Source organism: Patiria miniata, unplaced genomic scaffold (assembly GCF_015706575.1).
Source record: "Patiria miniata isolate m_02_andy unplaced genomic scaffold, ASM1570657v1 HiC_scaffold_3, whole genome shotgun sequence".
Classification (NCBI taxonomy): Eukaryota; Metazoa; Echinodermata; class Asteroidea; order Valvatida; family Asterinidae; genus Patiria; species Patiria miniata.
Window position 1 is genome coordinate 959,563 of NW_024037069.1, and position 22,306 is coordinate 981,868.

Here is a 22,306-nt window from a genome sequence, read left to right on the forward strand (position 1 = left end):
GAAAAATTAAAAAAAGTTAAAAAGGGTACGGACAGGGACCATCAAATGGTTTTTTTTTACAATAGATTTCTATGGTAACCCAAATATCCAGATTATGGGATAAATATATCCCATAATCTCTGGCCAGTTCCTCTGTTAACAATGACCTGCTGGCGTCACTGAAACCAAAGTCAGTTTCATCATTTGTAGTCCTATTAGTATTATAAGAGTTTATTTTTTTCTTTGGGGGGGGGGGGGGGGGGGGGGGGGCTGGGAGCGGGGGTTGGGAGGGGGTGCCACGTGCATCCATAAAAAACCCAAAAAACATGATCTGTACAGAAATGAGGCCTGAGAAATGAATCCCCTAGACAGGCAGCTCACTCCAGTCAGCATGGTCAGGATCTAGGGAGAAAACAAACATTTCAGTTTTTTGCCCAAATGGCCCAAATCCAGAGTTGTAATGACTCGAGCCAATGCCCAAAAATCCAACTTCACAAATTATTGAGTCAAATTATCACAAAGAAAGTATTAAATTTAAGAACAAAGTCAAAAGAATCCATATCTGGCCATCACTTGTTAACCTGTGCACAAACCTAGCTGGAGTTACCCAGCCCTGAGTTTTATCATTGGGTTGTCTATTAGGGCTGGAGCGCATTTTTCTCGTAACTTGTAGTATTTGCAAAAAAAATTTGGAAAATGTTCAATTTTGTCCCCGTTACACACTAATTGCAACTGCAACTCACCCCAAACTTGCCTGGAATAACCATTACACAGGTCCTTGAAGTAAAAAACGATCCACGATGAAGATTCAGCCTACAATTGCAGTGAAAACAGGAGGAATAACCGCTAACCTGACAACCTTTCAGGCAGGGCCAGGACTGCTATTTGTTTGTGCACAAAAAAAATTGTGTACAATGAATGGCGGTCGATTAAACAGGCACAGAGAGCGATCGCTGTCAACTACTCGTTTTTGCCGGCTGCGCTGGCGTTGGCGCGTGACGTCACGCGGAAGCGTAACACCCGATGACTGTTTCATGCACTAGTATAAGGTTTACCACTCGCATCACAGCTTTGGTACTGGAACCGCAACCAATAGTGCATGAAACAGTCATCGGGTGTTACGCTTCCGCGTGACGTCACGCGCCAACGCCAGCGCAGCCGGCAAAAACGAGTAGTTGACAGCGATCGCTCTCTGTGCCTGTTTAATCGACCGCCATTCATTGTACACAATTTTTTTTGTGCACAAACCAATAGCAGTCCTGGCCATGCCTGAAAGGTTGTCAGGTTAGCGGTTATTCCTCCTGTTTTCACTGCAATTGTAGGCTGAATCTTCATCGTGGATCGTTTTTTACTTCAAGGACCTGTGTAATGGTTATTCCAGGCAAGTTTGGGGTGAGTTGCAGTTGCAATTAGTGTGTAACGGGGACAAAATTGAACATTTTCCAAATTTTTTTTGCAAATACTACAAGTTACGAGAAAAATGCGCTCCAGCCCTAATAGACAACCCAATGATAAAACTCAGGGCTGGGTAACTCCAGCTAATCTGGTCTGAACATTTCTAAGTGTTTTCTCGGTAAATACTTCATATTCCCGGCTAAATTTGACTTTTTAAGGGCATATTATCACTTCCTGATGTCTGATAAAGTGATAGGTCACTGAAATGAAAAATTTGTGATGGCCAGATATGGGAATCTTCCCAAAGATGAAATAGTTTGTTTGTAGACGAGTTTTACTTGCAAAAGTTTCAGAAACCACGTGGTACCGTATGTTCTTTAAATACAAAGGTCAAAGGACGTTCAGCAGCTGAGACTTGCATCATGCGTAATGCATAGGTACGTACGGTACACTACGTACGTACAGGCCTAGTTGCATGCTTTCAGTACGTACGCGCAGAGAAGTGCAAACAAATGTAGACGTGGACATCCCCACTTCTCATCACTGTACCCGTGCTAAAAAGCTAGTGTTTGTGTGCTACTTGGTGAGTAAAATCTTGGAAAATTTAACAGGAGGATTACTAGCAGAAGAGTAAAATTAACTTGTCACAATGTTAGTCGACATGCACCAGCATGACCAGTGGGGTGCACCACTATTTACGAAGTTACGTTAGCGTTGCGGGTGTAGAATTAACTAGTTGACTCAGGTACGAGTTGACTCGGGTACGAGTTGACTCGGGTACGAGTTGACTCGGGTACGAGTTGACTCGGGTACGAGTTGACTCGGGTACGAGTTGACTCGGGTACGAGTTGACTCGGGTACGAGTTGACTCGGGTACGAGTTGACTCGGGTACGAGTTGACTCGGGTACGAGTTGACTCGGGTACGAGTTGACTCGGGTACGAGTTGACTCGGGTACGAGTTGACACTGGCTCAAAAATGAGTCCGATTTTCGGAAAAAAATGTTGCAACCTGACGCCACTTTTTTCTTCATATATCATCTCAATGAACTTGAAGGTCTTGCATTGCAAATATGAGAAATATTTCCAATTTGTTAGCATTAGGAAGTAATTAGCCCATAAATGTGGCCAATTTACTGGACTACCTCCGTAAATAAAGGCCACGCTTCCACCATGTACAAAAACATGTCGAACTTTGTCAAATTTTGATTTTCACATTTAGGCTTGGTTTGTAGTTTATTTTTGCTTTAGAAGCATACTGACCCTCTTTATAGGCTAATCAGAAAGTGCTGCCTTTTTTCAGATGTCTAATTTTCGTGAAATTTCATGTTGAAATTTTGATACGCAAACGTGTGAAAACAAATCTGGAAATTTCACGAAAAATAGACATCTGTTTAAGTACAAAAAACAGTAACTGCGCATGTTCAGTGCATATCCAGCAAGCTAACGTTTAAAAGGTTTGCCGTCTCCGGCTAAATATCTGTTCACTGCAAATTATATATGTTTGTGTTTTCTCTGTTAATTGTTCAGCACATTGGGACCCCGTGTAAAATGCGCTTTATAAGAACGGTTTATTATTATTATTATTACAAGTGTGTAAAGTGAGCTATATAACTTGACGGGTGTACACTGCAGCTTTCGCGAGCGTCAGGAATGTGAAATTTGTTTTGTTTTCCTATGTGGCCTGGTTTCATTTTGAAAATTCCCCACAAATGACTTCAAAACATTTCTTCTTCATTGTCTGAGAAGTAACTAAGTAATTTGTAAAGTTGGTTACGAGTAGTCAACCCCATAATCGAGAGCCGGTTCCTGACAACCCTAACGTACCTGAATCCATCAAAATCCACACGCCTGTTTCAGGGGATTTCGGCGGATTCAGGATACCTCCATATTGAAAACGTTGGGGGATTTTGATGGATTCAGGAAGCCTAGCGGTACCGCAGCATTTTGATTGATTCAGGATACCTCCATATTGAGCAGTTGGGAGACTATGATGGATTCAGGATCTCAACAGATTTACTCCCGGCTAACTGGTGGACTCACTGGCCACCAATTTTTTTTTGCATGGCAAAATTGATGGATTTTGGCAGATTCAGGATACTGTCTAGTAAATATACCCAAGGGGTTAGGGTTAACGGTCAGGTATTCGTGTACTGGGGTACCTGGTTCCGATGCACAGCCCTAGCAAAAATTGTAATGAGTCTTTATATCTAGAACATGTAGGCCTACACACAGTAAAGTAGTAGTCTTTAGACAGACAACCTAAACACAAATTTTGTAGCACTTGAATTTTCAGGGCTGTGAAATCTTAGCTTTAAAGCTGATTTCAGCTTTTTTTTGTTTTGGATTTCAGCTTTTTTTCCTCAATTGCTGTGTACAAAAGTATAGTAAGGTCAGCTTTTTTACACCTTTTTCAGCTGTTTCCAGCTATTTTTATCAGTGGTCACTCACACCCCTGATTTTCCAACCTCCATAAAAAATAAAATACTTTCAAAAATTCCAGCAATTTATGTAGGCCTATGTGTTGTTAAAATCAAAGCTCAAGAAGTAGAACACTCTCTGGAGCTGTTTTTAACCCTTGATGCTGTTTTCCAAAACTTTCACATTATTCCAGCATGTGTACATGTGGAAAGTTTTTTTGTCAATAAGTTTCTTTTCAGGGACTTGAAATCCTTCTGATGACTTTAAGGGTGGATTGTTTTGCTAAAGGATCTCAGCTTAGAATGTCCCAGTGACAGCCTTTCATTCTATGCAAATCCACAGTGCAAATCACAATGAGTAAACATCCTGTCAAAACTCAAAGGTCAAAGTTCATCAAGGCCCAGTACATTGTGCAGTAACTAATAATAGTACATGTAGGTTTACACAACTCTGGTGCATAGTACACGTTTGTGAACACAGAGCAAGTCAGATTTGACAGAATCTTGGAATTAGTGGTTGGATTAAGGATTGTTTTTAAAATTCGGTCTGAATTCCACTATTTGGTTGTGCTTTTAGAATCCCGATATTCGAAACCAACCTTTATAAAATTTATCCTGCCATTTTTTGTGACACAAGCTGGAACATTCCCCCATTTGCTGTGGTTTCTGATTGTTCTGCAAGTTTACTCGCTATGTACAGCATTCTCCTTGGTTCGTGAATAACCTGCCCATTTGATTGATCAGGCAAAACAAAAAATAGTCTTCCGGTTTCCCTACCCTATTCTGACAGCCCCTACCCAATTTTTTATGGGAAAAATGAGGAAAGAACACCCAAAACCATCAATTTTTACCTTTTACCCTTGATTACACGCAGACGCCTCCATGTGATCGTACACAAAAAAAATTGGCAAAAAAAAAAAAATACCCTACCTACCGGTACATGTACAGGTTCTACCCTATTTTCAAATGCCATGTTAGCGGAAGGAGAAGTTTGGGGTTTTTTGGCTTCGGTGAGTTCCCCTGTCATTTTTAAAAACTATTTCAGCTGACTGTAGCTAAAAAAGGTATACGCAATCATTGTGGAGGCCGGAGGGCATTGCATGTAGCACCTCACTCGTATGACCATGAGCTGAATGGGAACTTCTGGTGATATCACATATATAATCAAATATTCAGCTAAAAAAAAACAGGATAACTGGAGGTTAAAATCTCCAATTTCTTCTGATAACTACCAGGAATTGACATGGAAGGGTACTACATGTATGATCAAGTTTTACCAGTACCATGCTTAAAGGTACCAGCCTGAAAAGCTTGAAAATTCCACACATGTATAATTGCTTTATTTTAAAGGTCACACATATTAAGGTCATAAATATGTGCCAAATTTACTTTGGAAGTATAAATATTCAATATCTATAATTAGACTTGTAATAATCACTTATAATCTACTACATTACACCTGTTTTGTATGCAAATAAACTGAATGCGCTTTAGCTGTGTCATAGGACCTACTGATCACAAATTTCTGTATCATTATATTTATGTCAAGTTGTGATATGAAGGCTGTATGTTTCCCTAAATTTTCCAAATGTTTCTGTTAGCTTATAGTGTAAATATGCATGATTCAAAAGTCAGATTGGTACAAACACAGTTTTTGAAGACAACGATTTTCCAAAAAATATGAGGACAATGGGTTTGAAAAGTTATATTATTATTAGTGAAATTTATAATTTGTACACCCCCCCCCCCCCCGATGAAAAATCTTTAATTCAGAAAGGATGCTTGTAAGTAAAATATGACTGCTTTTCAAATACACTGTTTTTGTTTACATGGATCTTTCATATATGTGTACGTGTAAGTTATTATAAGAAAACAGAGTATACACTTCAAAGTAAGCAAGAAAAAAATGTACCGTACATGTTTGTACATTACATGTAGCTCAGATGGTAGAGCACCAGAATGGCAATCCGGAGGTTGCAGGTTCAAGCCCTGCTTCAGTCTATTTCTTTATTCAACCTTAAAATGATTGTAATGCACCTATTCAGTTTTCCTGTGTGGTTCCGAGAAAAAAAAAAGTTCACAATTTTCCCACTTGTTAGTGTCGACCTCTGACCATATATGCCCACGGAGCTACAACCTGGCGAAAACTCGCTGCCCCCCACCCCCCCCCCCCCCAAGTTGTCTCTCATTGCGCGGTCTGTTCTCATGCGCGAGATGACAACATAGACCGGGGGACCCGGGAAGGGTATGCTCATTAACCCTAATTCCCTAGCATGATTTACTCAAAATCATACCCATCTTGGCAAATTCCAACACCATATGAAAACTGTGCACACATATTTCTGACTTTGATTCTGGAGGTGTGCCAACCCAATGTAAAAGACTGTCAGTTTAGGGGTACTGTACCCATCCTGACAGATTCCAACAAAGCATACCGTTGGGGTTTGATGGGTTGAGTTATGTAAGGCTTAATTGTGTGGACGTGTCCCAACCATTTTGCCCAGGATTGTCTGAATGTACATGTATGTACACTTGATTGGATGTGGAGAGGGAGGGTGTAGACCGGGGGCGCTGGGGACCAGGGAAGGATGTGCTTTATTGTGATATGGTATTCTGGCCAGGATTGTAGCTCCCCAACCACAGACGCAGATACAGTTTATCGTAAAAAGTAAAGAATTTATGTTTGACTGTCACCTTGAAAGATCCTTTTCTGTTATTTTTCCCCCAGACGTGTACATGTGAATTGCAAACCCAGTCACTATGAAGGCTCTCATTCTGGTGGGAGGGTATGGCACGAGGTTGCGACCTTTGACCCTGAGTCGCCCCAAGCCACTGGTGGAGTTCTGCAATAAGCCCATGCTCCTCCACCAGGTGGAAGCACTGTCAGCGGTTGGTATTATTGAGTATATTGAGTTTGTGTTTCTTTTTTCTTTTTTTCCGATTTGAAAACTAATTGGAGGGGAGGGGGAGGGGGGTGAGAGGGTTAAGGTGGGCGGCAAACTTATAGCAGGCTGCTACCAGCCCGCCAGCCATAGCAAACATGGGTGTCGCGAGGGGGGAGGGTGGGCGCTTGCCCCCCCCCCCCCCCCCCCCCCCCCCCCCCCCGAAAAGAAAAGAAAATGGGAGAAATAAAAGAAAGGAACAAAAAAAGAAAAAGAGGTGTGAATTCATATTTGCTGTTAATTTAATACACAGAACTAACAAAATGGGCGTCTGCAATAACATGTTTCGTCCTTTATCCATGCTGAAATAATCATTTTGCTTTTTCTTGATTATTTAGGTTGGGGTCAAGGAAATTGTGCTAGCTGTCAGTTACAGGGCAGAACTTCTGGAGCAGGAGCTGAAAGAACAAGCCAAAAGGGTGAGGCAGAAAAACAAATTATTAAGTGTAAATCGTCCAAGATTGACAACCGTTTATGAAAACTGATTGGCCCCTATCGACTGCACAGAGCCCGAACAAAGCGCGGGTAATTCAATTCGCAAGCTCCCATGCATGCAAGCACCATGCGATCGGTTTTCCCTACCGTTCGTTTCGGGCAGTGTAACATTATCACGCAGCAGTTTGGTCAAGTTTGGACAATTTACAGTCTTTGGTAGCAAAAGGGGTATCAAAATGTAGGTAACAATATTCCCCATAAGACGATCAAGTTCAAAATTATGACCTGTCCAGTGAGTCTGGACTTGACTTGAGTGACAAACCGGTATAAATTATTATCTAACCGACATACAGATCCTTGTCATTTGATTGGAGGAACTCACATCACGTGACATTCGTTATTGCTCCCATTCACGCCGCGGCTCAAAAAGTACTATCCGCCCATGGGAAATGGGAAATACTATTGAACAGTTAGGATCATTCTTGTTTCATGACGCGGTATTTGTGTGCAAATGCATGCTGGTGTGTGCGTTCAGTGTTACGCATAGCGCGTATTGTTCCAAAGAGCCAGCGCTACAGTGTTTGGTTCAAACATTTCGTGAAGGGGTGGTTTGGAAGAGAGAAATACATTTTCCTCCAGTTTTTATTGAAATAAAAGTTCAAATATATCAAATGACATGGATCTATTTGTCAGTTGTATAAAACAAATATTGAGTGGCTTTAAATTGTGAAATGGGAGGAATATTATCAGTCGGTAAAATCTGGACTTGTCCAGTTCACTAGGCTTCGCTTCGTGAAATAAAAAAGTCCAGGTTTTACCTTGCGACAATATTCTTCCCATTCCATGTTGAGCCACTCAATATTTGTATACCGGTACATATGTGTGACAATTCCCAGCAGATGGTTCTGCACTCCTTTGGATAACTGAACAATAAAACAATTTATAAAATTCCATGTGTATATTTGAACAGTATTGAATTTCTAAATGATTAACCCTAATCGCCCTGAATCCTTCAAAATCCTCTTTGCCAAAGTGGAGGAATTTGGAGGATTGAGGTTACATGGCAAAAGTGCGTTACTGATTTCGTAGGATGCAATTTGTCAGGGTCTTGGGCCGGACCTTGTGTTGTTTTTGCTCAGCCATGCATAAATACAGGCTTGGATTATGCTTGAAATCCTCCGTACTGCTCCAGGATGTCACTGGCCAAGCCTCAACATATTGACAGTCACTGTCGCAGGATTTTGCAGGATTCAGACAGTGGTCACCCCTCCACGGACCATATTCAAGAAATAATGGAGGAATTTGCAGGATTGAGGCTTTATGCTATTTTTCCGTGAGGCCAATTGGAGAATTTTGCAGGATTGAGGCTACATCCTAGCAAAAAGGCCTAGGGAGTTGGGTTTAATGGGATGGGGGAAAAGGAGTCTGCTGTGTTTCAATTATGATTTTTTTTTGTGGGGGGGGGGGGATGTTGGTGAATAGATAATGCTGTTTGCTAGAGGATTTTTCGTAAAAACACTTCCTTTTCATTTTCTTGACAGCTCGGCGTCAAGATTACAACATCACATGAAGTTGAACCTCTAGGAACAGGTAAAACCCGGGAGTATTGTCGACACTCGAAAGCTCTTTAACGTCAGACATGTCAGATAAAATAGTTGTATTCATATTTTTAGAAACTAAGGTAGATATGTAAGCCAAGTTTGAGCTTTAGTTTTCAATTGTTTTTGAAGATCACAAACTTCTTAGACATGTGTGACCTGCTATGACATAATGAGGAATAAGCCCCATACTTGACTTTTTGAGTTTTATGTACACCATGTAAAAGAACAACTCTTTAGCTTTAATAACGATACCAAATTTAACTCGCTTTCAAATGGTAACACGCAAAAGGTATACACAATAATTGATTCTCTTATAATTTCACAGTGAACTTTGGTCATTTTTTGGTGTTCAGAAGAAAATTACTAACAATTTTTTTAAAACTTCACACTAACACACTTAATAAATCGTCATTTGTTTCACTTTTTGAGATACGGTACTTTGTTCACCATAACAAAATACACTGTGTGAATCTTTGATACCCTGGCTACTCAAAACTTTGAAAATTCCAAAATCAATTCGGACTTGATTTCAACACATAGGCAACTTCGGACGCCGAAAACTCAAAACAAAGTTTTGGGGGGCATTCCTCATTTAGCCTAAGCAGGTCACATTTTTACATTTTTGTTAGGGGTTCAAAATGTACAAAACAAAACCCAACTGCTAGCACATTGTTGGTATTTTTCCCATTTCTGGAGAATAACTTTTCAAAAGTCATGTTCTGTACATCTAAATGTTGACAAAGTAAAACACTGTGCATGTAATGAAATATATTATTGGTTCCTTTTCTTTTAGCTGGTCCCCTGGCGCTAGCACGCGACATCCTGAAAGAGGACGGGGAACCGTTCTTTGTCTTAAACAGCGACATCAGCTGCGAGTTTCCATTCCAAGAAATGATAGACTTCCATAAAAAACACGGCAAAGAAGGAACAATTGTAGTGAGTCGACATTTTTCACATTTTAGGTTGTACCCTTAGAGTTGCATTTCCCATACTCTTTTCAATCTAAAAAAAACCCCTCCTGCTGTTTAATCAGTCACAGACAGTCGAACATCACTTCCACTTCCCCTGCTATACTTTTAACAAAGGCTAGTCACCAGCAGTCAGATCACATGTCAAGCGGGTACTTTGAGTAGTCAAAGTGGGTCAACAGACAAAGCAGGCAAGTTGTGTCACAGCTGTTTTATCACTCACCTAGAGTCAAAGGTATCTGTATCAAGTTACTTAAAGCCAGAGTCCATCCTTTGCAGCTATCCGAAAAAGTAACTGGCGTAATTATTGCTGAAAAACATACTTGGTTGAAAGATAGTAAGGGGACTAAACTCCCTGTGAAATTATTCTTTCTGGCAAGCTGTCATTTAGAAGAAATCAACGAAAGAAGGCATTTCCCACGGTGCTTCTTAAGACGCACTGTATAAATTTAAATTAGTAGTTCGTTTTGTTATTCGGTGAAGCGCGCGCAAGCATTGGCACGACGCACACGCACACACGGTTACTATAATTCGTCGGATCAGTGCGCGACTTCGCGTAGCTGCAATCGGCTCAGTGAGAACGTGTCTCAGACGCTGAATTCAGGCCCAATTCAAAACATGATTCAGCAACTTTTGATTTGAAGTTGAGATCCTAGAATGCTGTTTTTCTCGGAATATACAGCTGAAGCTGAGCTGAAACTTCATCAGGTCAGTTGTTCAGCACCCTTCTTTAGATTTTGAGCACTTCTGTTGCTTCAAACGAACAAAATGCACAAATTACAAATGATGGACTATACCTTTAATCAGTCCAAGGTAGTCAATCCTGCCTTATGTGGGCTGGGAATTCTAAAGGGTTGAAAGTTTAACTTGATTGATTTTGAATGCAAGGACAACTTGGCACAGAATATTTGTTTGCATAGTTGGGTTAATTGTTACTGCTCTAGTAATACAAAAGTTATTCTCTTTTGAATGAGACACCGACTGAAAAAACAAATGGGCACACACTTATTTATTGAATTATTACTTCACAAATTCTGAATTACTTGCAGTCCAACAATAATTCTGTTCTCTCGTGGGTAGGCTGGTTTCTGCCCCACAATCAGTATCGTTAATGTACGGACCGAAACTAGTCTACTTGTAAGGAGGATCTGTTTGTGCCTAAAATAATTTTTTTTTTCCAGAGGGTTGCAGACTTGCAAAAAATTTTTAAAAACAGCTTTTTGCATTGGAATAAAACATACAAGTTGAAAATTAAGTAAGAGAAAAAAATAATTGCATTCGTTGATGAGCACAGGTTGTGCAACTTGCAACCCAGCCCATTATTGTCAATGATACATCTGCTTTGATTGGGACCATTCTTTGGTCACTGTGTTAAATTGGGCTCGTCTGATTTTTGAAGCTTTACCCCTTTTTATCTACGTCTGACATATTACTTTCACTGATTCATCAGGTTAGTAGTTTTTACTCCCTACCTCGGAGTGTAGTTTCTACATTCACAAATTGTGTCAAAATATTAGGAGGGGTCATCAAAGCTTTGTCACGTGAGTGACATCAGACGTAAAAATGTTATCCAGCCCATATCAGAAATTCACACTTTTCTCCAAAGTTCTATGGACACACACCCATACTTATTTTGGAGTCAGACCAGTCTTTTGTGATTTACAGAATGCATAAACAATGTACACCCTCTGCTTCGGTTTTACTAAATGGGAATTGTTCCATGGTCATGTGCGTGACATTTTGATCGGTCACGTGTGTGACATTTTGCAATTAAATTTATGCTAGTGTATGCACGGAAAGACCAACTTATGAAACTTTACGGAATGCATAAACAATGTACACCCTCTGCTTTAGTTTTACTGTTAATGGCAATTGTGCTGTGGTCAAGTGTGTGACATTTTGATCGGTAACGTGTGTGACATTTTGCAGTTTAATTTATGCTAGTTTATGCTCGGAAAGACCAACTTATGAAACATGCTAAGAAATTTGCATCTTTACTTTAATACCAGCAACACTTTTAGTGAACAATAATCATTTGTATTACATCACATAATTTTTCTCCCAAAATTAATTTAGTTTAAATTTCTGAAGAATCACCCATTAATATTATTCCTTTACCGAAGCGCTTAATACTTTTGTATTTTCACCCAAGGTCACAAAAGTCGAAGAACCGTCCAAATATGGAGTCGTGGTCTACAACGAATTGGGAGAAATCCAGAGATTTGTTGAGAAGCCACAGGTGTTTGTCTCCAATAAGATCAACGCTGGCATGTACATCTTCAATTCTGGAATCCTGGACAGGATAGAGGTGAGTGCAAGTTTGAAATTGTGTTCTTGAGCAAGGTACTTTGCGTCAATTGCTTTGACCCATCGAAGAGCAAATGAGTGTCATATTTTATTTCTAAGAGAAATCCAGGGAGTAAATCGTGACAGTCAGATCAGGCGATAGGCACTTGGATAGAGTGTGTTATAACACCTCACCTAAAGATTGTGTGTCTTGATTGGCCGAGAGCGAGTCACATGGTACTTTCTATTTTTGCTATCTTTCTGTGCGCGTCTACAAGTACTATACCCATGGCGCGGTATTTGTGTTCAAATGCATGCTGCGTACGTGTTGAGTGTTGGGCGTAGTGCGTATTTTTCTTAAAAGAGCGCGCCACAGAGTTTGGTTAAAACATTTCGTAAAGAGGTGGTTTGGAAGAGAGAAATACATTTCCCACCGATTTTGTATTGAAATTGAAGTTTATTTTAACTGTGTGCAGATTTAAATAATTTAAAATATTAAAACCAAGCAGAATCTGTGGGTAAAGTGTTATAAAACAAATATTGAATGCCTTATCTTGTGGTGAAATAAAACTAGCCTCCCTCGGTGATCCATGGAGCATTCTATTTTCCCTCGGCTTCGCCTCGGGAAAATAGAATGTCCATGGATCACCTCGGGAGACTTGTTTTGCTACACCACTCGAAGCATTCAATATTTGTAAATTATGCTCATTTTAAACTTCCATTTCAAAGTCGCAAAGATTTTGGTTTCAGAGAGGCAAGCTTGTATGAATTTGATATTGACCAGGGCATCATCTGAAATCAAGACTCTCTAGAATCATTCACAGAGGCTGCAACAGTCGACGTTTTGACGTAGTCAGTGCACACTGATTCAAAAATGTCAAGCCTTTCAGGAATTTAATGTTAAATTGAACCTCCTTTGCAAACATACATTCTGTGACAAGTAGTTCTTTCAGTCAAAATCGAAACAAGTGACTGTTTTCAACAGTTAGGAATTCCAAGCCCACATTAAGCAGGATTGACTGCCTGGGACTGTTTAAGTAACTTGATACAGCTATGCTTTGACTCCGGGTGAGTGATAAAGCAGCTGTGACCACAACTTGCCTGCTTTGCCTCTTCACCCGGTCTGACTGCTGGTGACTAGCCTTTGTTAAAAGTATAGCAGGGGAAGTGGAAGTGAATTTTGACTCTTTGTGACTGTTTAAGTAGCAGGAGGGTTAAGGAATGATTTGATTTTTTTAGGCACGACCCTGGTTGCAACTTGCTGGTCTAAAGTGGGTGAAAGAGGCACACTTTGGTTTGGGCAAAAAATAACCTTGGTTTGGGATGTAGCAGACGATATAGTTCACCGTGCTGTTGGCCTCCGACTAATCCATTAGTTTGTCACTGTGTTTAGTCTAGTAATCACTAAAGGGAATATACAACATTTGCAAACATTACGAGATACTTTACTGGTCTGTTAGTGAATGACAGTCTAAAGCATCCTATAAAATCATGGCACCTGGTTTGCTGCCATTTTCAAAAAAAGTAGTATTTTTGTATTGATTTCCAATGCTGGTTGGCCGACCAGCGTTGGAAAATACTGGCTGTTTCATATACTGGCTTTTTCAAATACTGTTTTTTTCCAAATACTTCCCTAATTTCCCATATTTAGTTAGTCCGCGTTTTGTTTGCAATCGATTACACACCTATGAATGGGTACAGGCTAGCTAGACTGATTCCCTGACCTTACAACTCCCCCACGTCTATAAATTGCTCGATTTCATCTTAAGTGGGGTCAGAGAACCAGACTTCAGGCATGTCAGGAACATGATTGTTTTTCTTGCTTTTTTCAGCATCTACAAACACAAAACTTCAAACAAGTCAGTGCAACAATATTTGCAATAAAATATGAACCCCCCCAAATCCATCCATTTTTGAAAATTACAGCAAAAGCAAATCTGTATATTCCCTTTAACTTATTTGTGTAATTCACATACTTGTCTTGCAGTTGAGACCCACTTCCATTGAGAGGGAAGTCTTTCCACAGATGGCTTTGGATGGCCAACTCTACGCAATGAACCTACAAGGTAAGCACTGTCTTGATAATTCTGATTTGAAAGATACAATATGACCAAGCCTTCACATCGGTCCATGCTCAGGTGAATGGATATGAGGGTGATTTATCGTATACCTTTTCTCCAGTTGGCTCGAGGGCAGCCTCAAATACCAACCCAAATAATGGGTTGGGGGTTCAAATCCAGCTGCTGGTCATATACAGGGTGGATAAAAAAAAACCGAAACCGAGATACTTTTGCTAATTGGAACACAAGTAGGGCACATGTGAATCAAAGGGAGATATCCTCTGTTAGGATTGAGTCTCCTCTTTAAAATGACACCCTGATCATGTCATTACATTCACGGTTGACTGAGCAGTGACCAATTTTATGAAAGGGTCTATTTAGAGGCTTGCGCCACTTTTCAATTGTGGTTTTTGTTGTGTCAATTGTCACAGAGTGAAAGGCTATGGTTGCCAATCAAGGCAGGTGGGCAAAAAAGAGAGATTTCACCATGAAAAGTGGCGCAAGTCTCTGAATAGACCCTCTCTTAAAATTGGTCACTGCTCAGTCAACCGTGAATGTAATGACATGATCAGGGTGTCATTTTAAAGAGGAGATTCAACCCTAACAGAGGATATCTCCCTTTGATTCACATGTGCCCTACTTCTGTTCCAATTAGCAATAATATCTCAGTTTTTTTTTTAATCCACCCTGTATTGTGTCCTTGGGCAAGCCACTTCACCCCCACTTGCCTCTCACTACCCAGGAGTATAAACGGGTACCAGCATTAGCTGGGGAGTAACCTTCGATGGACTGGCATCCCATTCCCATCCAGAGGAAATACAAATATTCTCAGGCATTTGCATCTGGCAAAGGCTGAAAAAGTTAAGTCTGTCACAAGCCAATATGGCCCCTCAGGCTGGCATTTGTCTCCAGTTCCTTTCCATGAAACAGCTGAGAATATTTCTATTTCCCATGGACGGGATGCCAGTCCATCACAGGTTACTCCCCGGCTAATGCCGGTACCAATTTATACTCCTGGAAGGAGAGAGGCAAGTGGGGGTAAAGTAGCTTGCCCAAGGACACAACATATGGCCAGCAGGTGGATTCGAGCCCCTGACCCTCTCATTATGAGTCACATACCCTTACTATTCCACTTTGTTTCTGGCAAACAACGATTGGTTTGAGTCATGATCCCATGATCTTGATCTGGCAAACAACGATTAAGCAAACTTCTCAGTTTAAAAGTGAAGTCAATCTTTCTTTTTTTATGACCAGGTTTTTGGATGGACGTTGGTCAGCCCAAAGACTTCTTGACCGGCATGGGCATGTACCTGAACTCACTCAAACAGAAGAACTCAAACACGTTACACAGCGGTGAAGGAATAGTCGGAAATGTCCTCGTGGTAAGTGCTGGAAAATTGTGGGGGCCCAACATGCCATACTTTGTGTTGCCTCAACAAAATGTCGGGGGACACTTACCAGTCATAAATTCTGTATCCCCGTATGACCATATGATTAAAGTTTAGGTTAAGTTTTTGAAAAAAAAATGCATAACTTTTACATGCTTTTCACCCTTGGGACCCTTGGGTGCGAAGAGACAATTCTTCATCAGATTACCGAGGTCGAAGGACATGCAGGGGTCATTAGATGTCATTGTTCAGATATGCTCCAAATGTTTCGTTGTCTACAGAGGTTGGATAAAACTTGGATGGAGTGATCCTTGGATGGGGGTTCATAACAAGTCTTCCGAAATTTGCGCTGCTATTTGCATTTCTAAGTTAAGTTTGTTTTTGTGTTTTCTTCTTTTTCTCTGTTGACAATCAGGATCCCAGTGCGAAGATCGGTGCTAACTGCAGAATAGGACCCAACGTGGTCATCGGGCCCGACGTGACGATCGAGGACGGCGTCTGCATCAAACGCAGCACGGTCCTACGAGGCACCAACATCAAGTCGCACGCGTGGATAGACTCGTGCCTGATTGGATGGGCCTGCGTCGTGGGACAATGGGTAAGGCCCTCATTTGCATACTGGGCTGTGATTGGTTGGCAGCACCAGTGTGTTTGATAACCCAAACCATTATGGAAAGGAGAACATTTTCATTGTGAATTTGCCTGAAATTTGTTTTGATGAAATATTGTAGTTCACCATGCCAAATTGGGAGGGGGGCTGGACATGCTGGACAGCATTTGATGCTGAGGGATGCTGATTGTTAAACAAAATTATGATACATCTGTGTTATAGTTGTGTTGAAGCACCCTTTACAGAAGTTTCTACAGTTAAATTAGTGTGGAATATTCAATACAGTTTGAACCTCTTTCATTGTTTTGTTTTTTTCCTCCCCTTTTTCGTGCCGGGGGGGGGGGGGGGAGGTTATAGAAAACCCCACCCTTTTCTTGTCATTTCGTTGGATTGAATCCCGTCTTTTTTTCAGGGGGGAGGCCCATCCCATTTTGTCATGGTTGTCTTTTCATGGGGGGGGGGGGGTGATTCCCTGAAACACCCCCAACTCCTTCATATCACAACAGCCGAAAAGAGGATAACATTTTTTTGTTAAAGATGTTCTCTATTTCCCCCCAGTTTTTGTTGTGCGCCTCAAGTCTTCCATCTCTGCAGGAAGCCTTGGTTTAATTGCACAAAAACAAAAAAAATATTAAGCATAAAAACAGTTCAAAATATCATTTGAACTCGGGTTTAATATCTCTTTCGTTTTAGGTGAGGATGGAGAATGTCTGTGTCTTGGGTGAAGACGTTATCGTCAAGGATGAACTCTACATCAACGGTGGCCGCATCCTCCCCCACAAATCCATCGGGACGTCCGTCACCGAACCGCAAATTATCATGTAACGTTTAGAAAACGCTCCCACAAATGATTCCCAGTTATTTTTATAAATCAAATCGCTGTGCTGCTTTTTAGTTTATTTTATATTAGGATCTATTAATAAATTATTGTAATTGAATAAACAAATTCTGTCCATATGGACTATATGCAGAAGTACCTCCTTCAGTGCTAACGAAGAGAAAATTTAGCGGGGGCTACATGTGCTGCCGGTGTGCGCACACTCAAAGAGTATAATTATTCGCGTGTACTCCATGCCATATGTACAAAGGCCAATGCTTTATACAGGATGCCCCCCCCCCCCCCCCCAAAAAAAACAGAACGGCAAACTTCCGCTACCCTGAGACTCAAACAACCTATACCTGTGCATGGGGAATTCTGTTCCAAGAAAAATGACCCAAGATCGCTCGGTCCAGTACAGGGTGAGTAAAAAAAAGCGGAACCCAAACCCCAAAAAATTATTTTTCATATTTTTAAAAATATGTAGCACCAAACATAATAATGACTGGAAAGCCAATTTTATAAGCTACTTTAAGATGAAAAATTACTGTAATTGCTCGATCCGTTCAAAGAATATCACCATTTAAACGCAATGACCCTAAAACATGTTTCATCCAAAAAAGCAGTTGATAGTGTGTTCCGACTGTTTGGGACAACGAAGAAAATGACACAATATTTGTTTCAACAACCGTCAACAACTGTAGTACTCAATATCTTTATTAACAACCATGATTAGGCAACAATATGATCTATAAATCCACTTTTTTTTTAAAGACAGGCCTTCAAAAGGACTTAGTTGAATATGTTTAACTTTTAAACTGAGGTTTTATCTCTGGTGATGTTTAAAGACAATCGTGACAACGATTCTTGAAATGGCATTTTGGACGAAAGAGATTTTAGGGTCATTGTGTTCAAATAGTGATATTCTTTGAATGGATTGAGCAATATCAGTAATTTTTCATCTAAATGTAGCTTATGAAATTGGATTTTCAGACATTAATATGTTTGGTGCTACATATATTTTTAAAATATGAAATGTAATATTTGGAGTTTGGGTTCCACTTTTACGACTCACCCTGTACTTTTTGTTCTAGAGCCTATTTTGTGAAACAAAGTCGGGAGTCATTTCGTTGTGATGAATTACTAAACCGAGCCCGTGAATTTGACTTAATTGGATAGAAAGATTAATGGTTTTGTAATAATACCCACAGGAAAGATGTGTGCTTCACAAAATAGGCTCTTCAGCAAAACCTACTGGACTGAATCAGGAGATCTTGGTATCATATTTCTTCTAAAAAGATTCTCCATCCATTGGTAGAGGTGGTTTGAGACTCAAGGTAGTGGAAAAAGGTGGGTTTTTTTTGGGGGGGGGGGGGGCAGATAGGGGAAACTTTGGGGGAATTGTGCCTTTGATGATACAAGCATGGCATTTGGCACACAGAGTATGAAAGATATTTGGCTAAAGGGCCATCGCAGATTGTCCTAAATATAGGTAAAATAACTAGCAATTTTCAAAATTTTCAAATTATCTGCCATTGCTGTTATTCTACCTATATTTTTTCAAAGGACAAATCTGCGATGGCCCTATAGCCAAATATCTTTCTCATGACATACTCTGACTGTGTGCCAAATTCCATACTTGTTGTATCATCAAAGGCACAATCCCATCACCTATCTGCCATACTAATATAAAGGCTTTGTGTCCAATCTACTGGCGCCCTCATGAGTGGTGATGAAATACTGTGTATTACTCATGCTTGCAAGCAGTCCATAAGCGACCAAGTTCATTAAGAAATGGCTGCAATACCAAGTTTTGGTCACAAACATTATTATCACGAATGTTAATTTCAGTAATTGGCAGGAAGATTCATTTAAATTATTATTTTTTGAAATATTTTTTGGGTTGTGTTTTTGTGACACCTGCCATTTTCTTACGACATTTATTCGTTTCAAATTGAAGAAGGTAGTTGGTCAATCTGAAAAAATCTGGGGTCCACTTTTTTATCTTTCCTTGTTACATCCGACATCTATGATTGAATAATTCTGATGCACTCCTTAATCCAGTCGTCCTCCAACCCAGGGGGGGGGGGGGGGGGTGTGAAATCTCAGCTTTAAAGCTGATTTCAGCATTTTTTGTTTTGGATTTCAGCTTTTTTTCCCTCACTTGCTGTGTACAAAAGTATAGGAGATTTTCAAAGTTCAGCTTTTTTTACACCTTTTTCAGCTGTTTTCAGCTTTTTTTATCAGTGGTCATTTGCACCCCAGAAGAGTGATTATGAATAGCAAACTACCTATATTCCATTCTTCTGACGACGGGCAGAGCATACTGTTCGAAACGTTGAATTCCTCCGGTTCTTTTTCAGAACCACACATACTCACAGTCACATGGTGCTACCACAAAGTTATCTTGTGTTAGTATCTTTCCACCATGCAAACCTTCAAATCTCATCTTACCTATACCCAGATCTGCCTATACCCAGCAATCTGCCTTTCCACCATGCAAACCTTCAAATCTCATCTTACCTATACCCAGATCTGCCTATACCCAGCAAATAACAAAAAATATATCTTTTGAAGTTGTTCTCGATGATACTTAAACTGTAAATTACAAACTTCAGAGGTAAAGGGAACGGAAAAATGTCCCACTTTTGACCCTAAATTTACCGACTGGTATTGTCTCTGGTTCCACTCATGCAAATGTGAACCCACAAAGGCGCCAACCTCAAGTGCAAGTTGAAGACTACAGTAATCAGGCATTGAACTTTTTTTTTTCGTCTGGGCTGATTTCTTCGCTTTTTACTCCACACTTGTGCCATTACCCTCCTGTGTAGGCTTACTTTGCCAAGTTTTCCTTTCAGTCCAAATCAAACGACTGTTTTTAACAGTTAAGAGCTCCAAGCCTACTTAAAGCCAAGTTGTCCTTTCAGTCCAAATCAATCAAACGACTGTTTTCAACAGTTAAGAGCTCCCAGCCTACATAAAGCCAAGTTGTCCTTTCAGTCCAAATCAATCAATCAAATGACTGTTTTCGACAGTTAAGAGCTCCCAGCCAACATAGAGCAGGATTGACTGGTTGTGACTGTTTTAACAGCAGGAGGGTTGAAATTGAAAGACACTGCAAAGTCGTTTAATGCTTGAAATGTCCTCTTTGTTTTTGTGTTACTTTCCAGCAGCCTACCTGAATAATTCATGTACAATTGAATTCAACTCAGGTAATTTTAATTCTTTCAATGACTTAATAAGATGGAATTTTTGCGCCGGGGTGATATAAATTCAATATTAGGTTTTGCCCTTCACAGATATATACGTCGCTTGTTGGTGAATTGGGCAAAACCTTATGTAGAATTTACAACGCTACTAATATTGACTTTACAATGACTTTTTATTCAAAAATGCTTTTGCTTTATTTGTTTATGCTTCACTATTAAATACAATTCCATTCGTTTTACAGAGACTATAATGTGGAAATATTGACTGCTTCGAGTGGTGTAGTAAAACTTTCCTGAGGCGAAGCCAAGGGAAAATAGATGATGCTCCATGGATCACTGAAGGCGGCTAGTTTTACTACACCACGAGATAAAGCAGTCAACATTAGTATATCATTTACTGCTGTATATCAGTTGTTTACAAAATCATTCCATATGTTACATGGAAAGAAAAAACTATGAATTGTCAAATTTGTATACGTTATTTTCAATAAAGAATATATAAAAACAAAAGACATGTCATAGTGTCTATGTGTCAAGTTGCAAGTGGTCTACGGGTAGTCAGAGTAACTAGGACTCTTAATATTTGGACATGGTCGGGTCTACTATCGCCCGACCATGTCCAAATGTTAAAAAAGCAATCCGTAGAGTCCTAGTTACTCCGACTAGTCTACGGGCCACTTAGCATACTGTTTCAGAATCTCCCGCCTCCACGGTCCACCTGATGACGAGCAGAGCACACTGTTTGAAACGTCAAGTTAAACCAACTGGTTCTTCTTAGAGCCAAACAACTCACTATTAGAGAGATATCTTGCTTTCACATGGTGTTAGCATGTCCACCATGCAAGCTCTTAAAGGGAATGTACAACATTTGCTCTTGCTGCAATTTTGTGTAGTAAATGGATTTGGGGGATTAGAATTTTATAGCAAATATTGTTAATAAACTGACTTGCTTCACGTTTTGGGCTTGAAGATGCTGGGAAAAACCAAGAAAAACATCATGTTCTTGTAGTCTGGTTCCCTGATCCCACTTAAGATGAAACTGAGCAGTTTGTTGACTTTGGGGAATTGTAAGGTCAGAGAATCAGTCCGGCAGGCTTGTACCTCTACACAGGTGTGTAAATCAATTGCAAAGAAAATGCGGAAAAATTAATTATGAAAAAGTAAGAGCAGTTTTCTACCTTGTAGAGAATACCTCCAAAGAACACCCTCGTGGGAGTATAACTGGAGGCTTGATGAGGGTGGTATGCTTCCTAGTGGGACTTATTTACTCTGCTGATTAATGATTGGAAATTTGAAGTAGACGTTGCACAAAAGGTTGACTGGGGTAATGTGTTCCACATGTCAACTGACTCAGAAAAGAAGGACTGTTGCACGATTCTTGTATTAACTGGGTTAATTTATGTAACATCAGTTGTCTGTTGTGACACCGTCTAGCTCTAGATGGTTTGGGTTTGCAGTAGTCATCATCATTGATGGCAAACTCGTTTCGGAGAATCTTGTACAATGTGATGAGGCGGGTGTGTTGTCTCATTTCCTCGATGGTGGACCATCCGAGCTGGTTGATCATGCTTGTGACACTTTCCCATTTCCTGTAGTTACCTGTGATGAACCTTGCTGCCCGTCTCTGGACTTTCTCAAGGCAATTTTTTTATTGCTGTTATAATTTAATGGGTTGGGGGGGGGGGGGGTTCTTATTCCTCCATGGGGGGACAAATGGCCAGTCCCTGCCAAAGTGTTTATAATATTCATGTATTAATATATAGAGATCAGTGGTCCCTGCCCACCCTCGAAAAATGATGAATCGACAATATGCTGGAAAAGTACAGGGATTTCGGGAGAAAATGTGCTTTGCCCCCTCTGGAAAAAAAATCACTGGTGACGCCCATACCAAGGGCATAAGATAGGTGAATCAGAAACGAAGCCGAGCTTTGAAAAAAGGGCCGTCAATGTCGTCAGCATTGATCTCCATATACACAGACTGTGTACAGTCGGCTCCCGTTATAACGAGGTCCGGTGGACTTTCACAATACTGTCGTTATAGCCGGAACCTCGCTAAAACCGGAGCGCAGTTTTCCCCATTCATTGTGCACAAGGTACGGTACATGTGCGCGCATGTTTTAATCGTGTAATAACGCGCGTCCGAAGACATGATAAATTGGCCAAATATAAATTTAATTGTCAAAACTTGAACACAAATT

General features: G+C 40.3%; 1 protein-coding gene across 2 annotated transcripts; it reads left to right on the forward strand.

The window, feature by feature from the left end:
• Positions 1-1,826: 1,826 nt before the first annotated feature.
• Positions 1,827-17,203, forward strand: LOC119738292 (mannose-1-phosphate guanyltransferase beta-A-like). Of its 2 annotated transcripts, XM_038213133.1 has the most exons (10): positions 1,827-1,957; positions 6,521-6,681; positions 7,073-7,153; positions 8,711-8,759; positions 9,564-9,706; positions 11,891-12,046; positions 14,012-14,090; positions 15,339-15,466; positions 15,888-16,070; positions 16,776-16,907. In XM_038213133.1, exons 2-10 carry the CDS (start codon positions 6,553-6,555, stop codon positions 16,905-16,907), a joined length of 1,080 nt encoding a protein of 359 aa, XP_038069061.1. In that variant the 5' UTR covers positions 1,827-1,957; positions 6,521-6,552. The 2 variants fall into 2 exon arrangements, with proteins under 2 accessions (XP_038069061.1, XP_038069062.1); XM_038213134.1 differs by lacking the exon at positions 1,827-1,957 and having other exon boundaries at positions 6,553-6,681; positions 16,776-17,203.
• The last annotated feature ends 5,103 nt before the right edge of the window (positions 17,204-22,306 follow it).

Excerpts from the sequence above, each read along its gene's own strand:
- LOC119738292 (XM_038213133.1), top strand. The coding sequence starts at position 6,553 with ATGAAGGCTCTCATTCTGGTGGGAGGGTATGGCACGAGGTTGCGACCT. Across the intron at positions 12,047-14,011 it reads GAATCCTGGACAGGATAGAG|TTGAGACCCACTTCCATTGA; the intron begins GTGAGTGCAAGT and ends CTTGTCTTGCAG. Across the intron at positions 15,467-15,887 it reads TAGTCGGAAATGTCCTCGTG|GATCCCAGTGCGAAGATCGG; the intron begins GTAAGTGCTGGA and ends GTTGACAATCAG.